Source organism: Silurus meridionalis, chromosome 22, assembly GCF_014805685.1.
Source record: "Silurus meridionalis isolate SWU-2019-XX chromosome 22, ASM1480568v1, whole genome shotgun sequence".
NCBI lineage: Eukaryota > Metazoa > Chordata > Actinopteri > Siluriformes > Siluridae > Silurus > Silurus meridionalis.
In genome coordinates this window covers 16,919,920-16,930,997 of record NC_060905.1, presented here as the reverse complement: position 1 = coordinate 16,930,997, position 11,078 = coordinate 16,919,920, and the positions used below count along the sequence as shown (strand labels likewise).

At 38.3% G+C, this 11,078-nt stretch overlaps 1 protein-coding gene across 3 annotated transcripts; it reads left to right on the top strand.

The window, feature by feature from the left end:
- Nucleotides 1-6,113: 6,113 nt before the first annotated feature.
- On the top strand, nucleotides 6,114-9,354 carry si:ch73-345f18.3. Of its 3 annotated transcripts, none has more exons than XM_046834341.1 (4): nucleotides 6,114-6,289; nucleotides 8,242-8,299; nucleotides 8,408-8,620; nucleotides 8,946-9,354. In XM_046834341.1, exons 3-4 carry the CDS (start codon nucleotides 8,527-8,529, stop codon nucleotides 9,314-9,316), a joined length of 465 nt encoding a protein of 154 aa, XP_046690297.1. In that variant the 5' UTR covers nucleotides 6,114-6,289; nucleotides 8,242-8,299; nucleotides 8,408-8,526; the 3' UTR covers nucleotides 9,317-9,354. The 3 variants fall into 3 exon arrangements, with proteins under 3 accessions (XP_046690297.1, XP_046690299.1, XP_046690298.1); XM_046834343.1 differs by having other exon boundaries at nucleotides 8,379-8,620; XM_046834342.1 differs by lacking the exon at nucleotides 8,242-8,299.
- Nucleotides 9,355-11,078: the final 1,724 nt, after the last annotated feature.

Genomic DNA, 11,078 nt, shown 5'->3' with positions numbered 1-11,078 from the left:
GAATTATATAGTAAACAAAAATTAAACAACCCAGAATATATTTTATAATAAGATTGTTCAAAGTAGCTACATTAAGCTTTGATGACAGCTTGGCAAACTCATGGCATTTTCTTATCATATTTACAAGTTAGTCACCTGGATAAGTTTACAATTCACAGGTGTGCCTTGATTTGTGCAATTGTTCACAGCTTATCATTTAGAAATATCCAGTGTTAGGTAATATAATACAGATTGGTAGTTCAGGTGAAAAAACATGCAAAATATTGAAACAGTAGAGCTGTTAAAAAAATATTATAGGTTTCTGATCACTGATCATGCACGTAATGATCTGGACATGTTGTAAGAAAGTACTATTAAATTGTGTATATGATATTTCAGAAGATTAAATTTTTTTTCCATAGTATAATCATCTTGAAAAGTGTGGGGTTGTTCATGCATGAGTATTTAATTTCCCCTCTGATTCACTTCACTACACTTCTTTATCAGATTTCCTATTGCCTGTTTTCCATTCTTAACCTGCTTTTAATTCATATCCAGGTTGTTTTGCTCAATTACTTAATACACCCAATGACTTTTTTTATCCTTCATCAAACATCTGACAATATTCACACTATCGTATTCAGTGCACATTTATTTACAAGCAAAAGTTTACAAAGTCAGCAGTATTATTTTCTATACTGACCTTTTTACAAAGACGCCATTACATTTTCACCTGAAACACCTGCTTATCTAAAGCTGCAATGATTGCAGAAATATATTTCAAAACTTGTGTAGTTGGCAAATGTGTGTAATTTGTTTGGTTACAAAACACATTGTTCATTCCAAGTCATTTATAAGAGACTCTGAAGTGCTTTGTGTTGTTTGTCAATTTCATTATTTATCTTAAAGTTAATTTATTTGTTGCTGGTTCTATGCTGTCCTACTACAGGTGGAGCCATATGTCAATCATAATTAGATACTGTTGAGAAAGGGACCAATGAAGAGTAAAAACTGACTAGAAGAGCATTGCTGTTGCTAGTTGGTAATCTCCCATTGAAATCTAGCCATCCAGATTCTTGGCTATAATTTGCCACCATGCCAATGCATTGCATTCTGGGACTTTGAGTCCCAATTACACCTCTTCTGTATTTCTCAGGAGCTCGTTTGACCTTGAACACTGAGTGATTAAAGTAGATCTTGCTCTTGTTTTGGTTTTGCGAAACCACGCCAAAATTTGAAGCATCATCACTAAAAACAAGCCAAATATTTCAATGCAAATCCCTTCAAAGTGTTTCATGATGAAGGGTTCCTTTAGAGGTTCCACAACATTGAAACTGCAGTTTGTCTAAGCCTTCTCTGATTAAATAAAGATTGAGGAAATTAAGAGTCTGCAAATTGATTTGGGAATGTGATGCTCACATGATATCAGTTTGGTTAAACATGTCATTGAGGTTCCATTGTGATCCTGTCTCTTTCTTCTCTTCGTATCTGCCCAATTTATCCTGATGCTCTACCTATGGATGGAGTTCTTCACCTGGAGACCACTCTTGCAATGGCATAAAAAGCCTAAGGATCCAAGTTACTGAGCAACTCACTGCACTAAACATTTGGTGATGATGGATTCTCTTTTGAGTCTGGTTTCTCTTAAAGTTTCTTCCTCATGCCATCTCTGAGGTTTCGCTACACTGGCTCAATCATTAGGGACAAACTTAGAGGCAATATACTTATACCCTTATACATCTTCATAACCTGTTTATCTCTGTAAAGCTGGAAACAATGTCCATTCTTTAAAATGCTCTACAAGTAAAATTGAATTGTTTTATGGGTTTGTAATGCTGATGGAGTATTAAAGCTCCTCACATCACCAGAACCAGAATCCACACGCACCTGTCTTCTCCACTTGGCACATGATGATTTAATTTAAACGCACATTCATCCGTTCTCTCAATTTTTGTCATTTTTGTTATGCCCAATTGACAACTAAGTGGGCCGCTTTCTTTTCCTTCTTGTTTTTTTTTTTTGCACCTGCATCCGGAGACAGTGGCGCTCGGCATGCGCTTTTTGCGCCTTTTTTTTTCTTTTTTCCCCCCGTCCGTCAAACGCTTTCTTTATTCGCCAGCGCTCCCATTAGTTTAACGACTCCCTGGATGACAGCAAAATGATACGGTGTGTGTGTGTGTGTGCGGAGAAGAGGAAGAGGAAACGCAGCCCTGTGCGAAGCCGCCGCCCCGCAACGCGGGCGCACAGCAGGTAGCTGCGCTTCATCCATCCGGCGAACGCACGAGCGCAAATTACATACAGCTGTTCCACCATTGTCTTCTACAGTGCCACTTATTTATTTATTTAGTTTTTGTATCCCCTATGCTCGTGTGTGTGTGTGTGTGTGTGTGTGTGTGTGTGAGATGAGAAGGCTGAAGTAACCTTTACTTACTTCTCCAGCATATGGAGACACCAGCATATGGAGACACATCACTCACCAAACCTTAAATCACATACTGTGCATTAAAGGTGCAATCCGTGATTAAGGGGAAGTTTGGCAAAAACTATTTTTTACTCTGGAACACCAAATTAGGAGTATGAAGACCCCTTTCTGTTTTCATTGACCTCTTCTCAGGTTTGCGCTGCTAAGATATATAAAATACTGAGCAGTGTTTTTGATTTGGAAAATCACATACTGCCCCTTTAATATTCAATTCAATTCAATTTATTTTTATTTGTATAGCGCTTTTAACAATGAACATTGTCTCAAAGCAGCTTCACACAGATAATGTGGTGATTGAATGTAAATATGTTCTTTGTAAGTAAGTTTGTCCCTGATGAGAAACTGTGGCAAGGAAAAACTCCCCGAGATGGCATAAGGAAGAAACCTTGAGAGGAACCAGACTCAAGAGGGAACCCATCCTCATCTGGGTTGCACCGAATGTCCATTTGAAGCAGATATACGATGTTGCCGGGTGCAATGATGGTGATCAGAAGCAAACTGTAGTCCTGAGTCAGTGTAACAGACTGTTGACATTAACTACAGTCCAAATCCATCCTCAAAGCGCCCGTTCTTACTCCGGAATTACATGGAACCACCCAAGGCGTTGATGAGAAACCGTCCCAAGCTGCACAGAGTGGCCTCCAGTCGAAGAGAACACTATCCAGAGACAGACCTGGACGAAGTGGGAAGATCCACGGAGGGGAGAGGGGCAGGAACAGTGGTCACTGGAACCTCAGGAGCAAGTTTAACTCGACAGAGAGAGAGAGAGAGAGAGAGAGAGAGAGAGAGAGAGAGAGAGAAGAGGGTGACAGGAAAAGAAGGATATGGATTATTAAGTGTCCTTATTGTTGTATGAAGGGTTATTGTCACTGTGCAGTTTGGACTCCGGCAAGACTCGCTATGGCAGCATAACTAAAAGGGAGAACCAGAAGGTAACACAGACATGAGGGATCTCTGGGATAAGAGACGACCCACCACACCACCGTCAACAAACCTGAGTGAACGTGTGAATGCGAGGGGACGACAGCATACAAAATACCATGATTGGAAGTTCTCCAGGGAGCACCTAGTTCCAGAAAGGGTTGTGTTGTGGTTTTTTTTTTTTTTTGGTCTTATATCTTTAGTCATGTTGGTTGTTTAGTGTAGTCGTCTGGGTGGTATCTTCTTATAATTCAAAAAGAGATGATATTTGATTTTAAGCTTAAGGCCTGTTTGTTCACACTTTTCGGCGCGACACCAAACGCAACCGAACACATGTATTTCACGTGTTACATGTTTATGTTAAGGTATGGAACATGCAGGCTTTCAGCTTTCAAATAAGCGTCCAATGATTGATAATAAAGATTTGATTGCCAAATATTGTACCCTAATTGAAGTAGCTGTTTAGTAGGATCATGATTTTGCATTTCATTGCATTAAGGATTGCCTGAAACATATTATAAATATAAATACATTTGCCATCAGTTGTTTTCTTATGAATGAATTGTTTGCCATTGTGACAGTGTTGCTGATGCAAAGTAGGTTCGTTACCAAACACCAACTTTACACCAAGCTGTGTGTTGTAGTTTATTTTGATACACTCAAAGTTAGGGTAATTGGTATTTTATTGGATCGTACTGATAACCGATTGATTATAAATACTGTATATTTTGGATACTTGATTTTAATAAAAAAAAAAAAAACACTCCTTGTAAAATAGTACTGAACTTTATTACAAAAATAAAAAAACACAAAACTGAACCAAGAAATGTGCTAAATGAAATAAATATGAATATATTAATTATATTAATAAATACTGAGGATAAGACATGCGTTCGCCACTAGAGGCCATTCTTGTACCATATAACGCAATCCGGAAAAACTATCTGTATGGATTTTTTCGGTTGACCTCTAAAACACACATATCCCATCATCTAAGACAGTGTTTCTCAGCCAGTCAGCCTGAACCTAACCCCTGAACCCCCCATAATTATCACACAGTCAAAACCCTATCATTGTTAAATAAACCCTTAATTCTGTGATGTTCTTGTGTCTCCGACCTCACGATGCATGCCACCCTGCAACAAAATTACATCTAAGCAAACAGACATCTCTTGAACATAGCCAAACGTATCAAGTGTCTACTAGAACAAGGTTATGAAAGTCATTTCAACTCATTTCTATTGCCAGTTTTGATTATTCTGATCCTTTTAGAATGAAATGAAATTACATGCTAATGAAAGGGGAAAACTACAAGCAGGAAATGAGTAGTCATATCCTTGTCATGTAGTATATATGAGGACATGCAGCTGCAAGTGCAGGTGAGGTTTTAATATCGATAGCAAACAAAATCCACGTTAAGACAGGAAAAAGGACAGGCAATGTATCCAGTGTTTCTGGATAAGCCCTCAATCTCTAATAACCCTGACCATCATGAAGTAGTTTAGGTGAACATTTATTTTCCTTCAGTTCTATCTCTACAGGCTGTTATTTTATAAATGTTATGCAAATAAAATTAGGCTAATTTGGTTAGTGGTTGGGGGTGGGCTTTTTACTTGCCATGTACTTTACAGCACAGTGAAATTCTTTCTTTGCATATCCCCTGGGGTCAGAGCACAGGGTCAGCCATGATACAGCACCCCTGGAGCACAGACAATTAAAGGACTTAAGAGTGGCAACTTGGTAATAGTGGAGCTTAAATCCTCGATCTTCTAACCCAGAGCCTTCAACCACTAAGCTACATCATCACCCAGTTGCATCATTGTGTGTGTGGATTCATGTCTTCAATCTCTATATAAGTAAATTGTTGTACTCGAAAACAATGTAAGCCTTTCACAGAAAAGAAAGAAATGAAAAGTCTAAATTATGAGCTTTATCTGCAGTTCAATTCTCGTTTTCTCATTAAAAGTGGTTTATTACAAGAAATACAATAGATAGATAATTACAGACTTGTACTTTATCCACTAGAATTCACCCATAGACCATTGAACACACACACACACACACACACACACACACACACACACACACACACACACACACACACACACACACACACAGAAATAATCAGGCAATATAAATGTGCCTCAATGGCCACCTCTAGTGGTTGGAATTTATACAGCACAGAAATGAAAGCGGAAATATTTTGTGAATAGAAATCGGAATGTTGTTTCTGTTACACCCTCTCCAGGGTGGGTGGCTGTGTGTGTGTCCTTTTGACCTGCATGTGTACGAATTTATACTCTGAACTGCTGCCACGTGATTGGCTGATTAGATAACCGTATGCATTGTTACGGTATACAGATGTTCCTAATAAAGTGGATAAGGAAATGAGCCTACACATACACACACGCATGTACTGATCCATGCTTGTGCATTTTGTCTAAAATCACATTTACAGCTCTGTGTGTGTGCGTGTGTGTGTGTGTGTGTCCTGGTGACCTGTATGTACATGATTATACATTGAACTTCTGCCACGTGATTAGCTGATTAGACATCTGTATGAACTGTAAAGGTATGCGGATGTTTCTAATGAAGTGGACGAAGAACTAGGGCTGTATATAGCGTGCACACACACACACACACACACACACACACACACACACACACACACACTGTGCATTTTGTCTAATATCACATTTACCTGTGTGTAAAGCGCCTCCTTGTGGTTCATACCGTTAATAACTAGTAAAACACGTTAGGTGGGGGGAAATTTCTGATCACGTGAAAATCGTGACTCTAATGTCACCTGGAGCTTTTCTCACCATTGTCTGGCTTGTTTGTTTCCTCTAAAATGAACTTTTGGAGCTCTGTGTGCTGCTGCCTGCAGTCCCTGAGGAGGAGGAGGAGGTAAGACAATCTCAGTCTAGGTTTATTTTAGTAATGAAAGTCTAGAATGATGTTAGTAAAAGTTTCTTTCATCCTAAACTTTGGGTTTCTTAGTCATGTGATCAGTGTGCAATTGAATGCAGACTTGAATACAGTTTTTTTTAGTGCTTTAATACTATTTATTATTACCTTTAGAGTTTAGAGTCTGGAGTCCAGCTGCGAGACTCAGATCAGTGTTGTCTCAGAATGTGTATAGGAAATCCTGAGAAGAAGTCAAAGCTTTCTAAGTAAACAAATGTCACATGTTATAACAGATCTAGAACAGCCATGGATCCAACAAGTCAATGTAGTATCTAAGAAGGAAGTATAAAATAAAAACTTTGACATTTTGAAAGCTATTTGCAAACCTTTCTTTAAAAAATAATAAAATAAAATGACAGGCACGTTTGTGGAAATCTAATTGTTTTAATATATACGGTACATTAGACAAAAGGTGACAAAATTATTATTTTCCTGATGTAATATCCAGCATTAAATCTTCTCCATGTGCAGTGCCTGTCAAAAGTGTGGAAACTCTTAGAATTGTATGTTTTTTAAGATACACGTGCAAGTTATTTTTGTTTCTATGTGACCAAACAAATACATTAAATCCTCCCTTAGCATGTAGAACATCTTTACACGCATTCTGCATCCGGACGGTTTGTTTCTCCAAACATTCATCTGAAATACTTTGCCATGTCTCTTGTAAAACTCAAGGTGTTCTTCACTAGTAGATTTTTCTTGTGATCCATCATCCCAGAGCAGTTCAAATAGGATTAAGGTGTGGTGACACGACAGGACGTTCTCTAATAGATATCCCTCCAGATGACTGTTTGCTTTTTAATGCTTATGGAGCTTAAAGCTTAGAGGTTCCAATGAGCTGCAGTCCAGACAGAATTGCATGGTGTAATGGTGAAGTATGAAACGGTAGCCATGTTGGTTCAGGATTCCTATCACTTTTTCTGGAATGTCTTCCTTTCCTGCTCCAAATCAAACCATTAAGCTTCCACCTCCATGTTTGACTGTGGGGGTGAGGCAGTCTTACACAAGTTCTTCTGTTCGAAACATAAATGTCTCAGTTGTTCTCCACAGAACTTTCCTCCAGCCATTCACTGTCCACTTCTTGCCTTTAAAATATATGTATCTCAAAATCCATTAAAGACTAGATGTTTACACATTTCTGACTCTGTCCATGTTAGCTGTTAATAAAATGGCAATTTAGTGTTTGAAAAAGATCAAGAATATATTATAAGAAGTATGATGTTATCAATAAGTTTCGAGACCAATGGTGTTAACTGGTTCTATTACATGCGTTACCATGTCCATTATTTCATCATGGACAGCAAGAGCAAAAGTGAAATTCTGAGTGAAACTGGCCAAATCTGCCACAGAGACGCTCGACGTGACATACGTTTGACATACGAGTCGTTCGAGGTGTTTTGAGTCGCTTCATGAGCGGAAGAACGTGGAACACCGGAAGATGACGAGATATCAGGAAGACCTTTGATGAGCTCGACATATGTCGAAAGCGTTCGCCAACTTGTGCCTGATGATTTTCAGAGAGAAAAATCCACACAATCTCATTTCTGAACCCAACCTATTTGTCAGATTTGGCTCCTGAAGAATTTGCCCTCTTCCCGAAGATGAAGATCAGCTCAAAGGGAACTCTGGGAGCGCTGTATTGCTGAGCGAGGAAAGTGTTTTGAAGGTGATAGTGTGTAAACGTAGATAAATAATGTTCTATAATAAATAACTCCCCTGTAAACAGAGCCAGTCTCAAAACCTTTTGATACCACCTCAAGGCCCATAACCCCACAGTTGCTCAGTTGTATGAATGAAATAAAAGTCGCTCTGGATAAGGGCTTCTACCAAATGCCATACATTTTGACGTTTGTTAAGATCCTCAGACCTAATACACTGTAACTGTTTTTTAGAGACAATCTATACTTCGACCACCAGAGTCTGCAAGAACATCTCATACACACCCTAACAGTTAGTCCCATTAAAATGTCCTATCTCAGTATATTTTATAACCGCTTATCGCCTAAATGCTAATGTAACACACGCAAAGTTCTTTTTCTCTCTTTCTTGTTCCCCCAGATTCCCAGTGCAGAAGAAGTGGCTGTATAACTGCACGTCGTATTGGTGTGCCAGATTTGGATCAGCGCTTCAATGACTTTGCAGATACCTTCAACAAGCAGCAGGAGAACTATGAGCGTATGCGGGGAACGCTGAGAAATTTGGAGTCCCGCTATCGCTGTGACCCTGGCAGCGGTCTGTCCAAGTGCCTGCGGAAGATCAAGGAACTGTATGGTGAGTCAGAGTACACCGAGGTTAAACCTCCAATAGGTGGCGCTAGCAGATATCTAATATGGAGATCTAATGCAGTGTACTGGTTTAGGGGTGTTTTAGATACTGTTGAATGTTTTTTAATTATACAAAAATACACTTTATAGGGGAATTGGTAGATTAGTGGTTGAGGCATTGGACTTTAGACCTGAAAGTTATGAATTTAAATCCGAGTCACACTAAACAGACAGTCATGTCTTGAACAAGGTCCAGCGTTTCTCACCTGCACCTGACTTTTAAGCACCATTTATGTTCAAACTTCTGTGTGTATCTCTAACCCCTCCTTCAGATGACCACCGGATCAGCCTGCAGATGAAAGGCTACGACTTCAACCTAATCGTGATCCCGAATGACCCGGTGCCCGACAGTCTGGAGCTGACGCAAGAGAACGTCAAGGAGCTGTGTCGAGCCGCCACAGCCATCATCGCGGTCGGCCCCAAGCTCGAGGAGATGATTGACTGGCTTTTGAAATCAGAAGAGAGCCTGGCCCAGAATGTGAATAAGGCAGCGAAGACACACCAGGAAACTAAACGACTAGAGAGCAACTTCAGGGAGAATCTGCGTGAGGCATCGAGAGCTAAAGAGCTCAGTCCTCGCTACAGAAAAGAAGCCCAAAAACTGTTCAAAGAAGTGTCTCTGCTGTCCGGGGTCCAGACTTGAATCAGTAAGGATGCAATAAAAGGGAAAATAATGTAGAATGAATGAGGGAATATGCAGTGCTGTGGAAAAAGGTATTCCAAAAACTTTGGTCTCATCAGTCCACAGAATATTTGCCCAAAACTCTTAATGTTTTTTTTAAATATCAGATGAGTCTTTGTGTTCCTTTAAGTCAGCAGTAACTTTTGCCTTTGCACTTTCCCATGGGTACCAGTTTTCTCAGTCTCTGTTGACTGACCCTTAACTGATGCAATTTAGGCGTGCAGGTCTTTACATTTTCTTATGAGTTCTTACAAGCTTCTGGATGAGTCGTTGTTGCGCTAATGCACGAATTTCGGTAGGCTGGCCACTCCTGGGAACTGTTTCTCTATCTACTGTTTTCTCTAAAAGTGGTAGGTTGTTCATGAAAATCTCTGTAGGTTATGTACAGGAAATAGAATTGAGTAGTTTACCTCTCAACTCTACGTTTGTTCTATTATCACGTGACTTCCATAGACTATGTAATGCATTACACAGGAAACAGAATTGAGTAGTTGATCTCATGAGTTCTCTGGTCCTTGAGTCGTTCATTCTTTTATCACATGACTTACATATATTTGCTATGCAGGTATATACACATATACAGTATAAATGATTGGAACTAAAGTTAAAGTTGGTGTATGTAGACGTGTTGGGGGATCTGCTTATTGAAAATGTAACATTTAATTTTATTTCTGATCAAAGGAACAAAATGAAGTAAGTGAATCAAATATATAAATGATATCAAATATATAGACGATATATATATAGCCTTTTAAAAGAGCATCATTACTATTATACTGACATTTACTTATTTATGCATATGGCTGGTAGGTGAAGCTAACAATTAATTAAGCTATGTTAATATCTAGAGGTCGACTGTTGATTTTACCGATAGCTATGTTGGATCGTACTTGCCGATAACCGATTAATCGAACGTTTTTAAATGGATACTGGATACATACCAAACATAACACTCCATGTAAAATAGTATTGAGCTTAATTACAAATATAAAAAAACAGTATTGAATCATGAAAATGTGCTAATGAAAATATGTATAAATGAATAAATATATATTAAAGAATAAATATAATTATATAATTAATAATCAATATAAATAAAACAGCACGTGGTGTCATTGATTCGCCACTAGAGGCCGCTCTCGTAATGGACTTTTGGCCGACATTTCCAGCATTAGTGCTTCAAGTTTTATCAATAAATAAGGAATATATTAATTTTAAAAGCCAACTTTTATTATCGAACACAGGTATGATATGAGTGAAAACAAAAAATAAAATTTTAATATAATTTATTAAATACAGTATGTTTCGGGCATTGTTCAGAGGGCCATTTTCAAATGTTTATAGTTTGGGGGCCCCTGTGTTAAAGGATAGATTATTGGAAAAGTCAGAAATATGAAGAAAAAAAATTTGTATCTGTTATAAATAAAAGTGATAGCTGAATTTTTATTTCAGATTGCTTTTAAATTGTTGTAACTGATTAGCCAGTATGAGTTGATTTCTTTACTATAACAGTTTCAGCTGCAAGGTAAATAGTAGGTTTATATAAAAGCACTTATTACAATAGATGTTAATATACATTAATATTTTTGGAAGGACTCTCCAGTGCCACAGAGGTAAAGTCAGAGGTAAAGATGTACATTTTTGCATTTATTTTACACATTAACGTTTATTTTTTTTGTAACATAAGTGTGATTGAATAAGTGATAAAAACATACTTTCTATA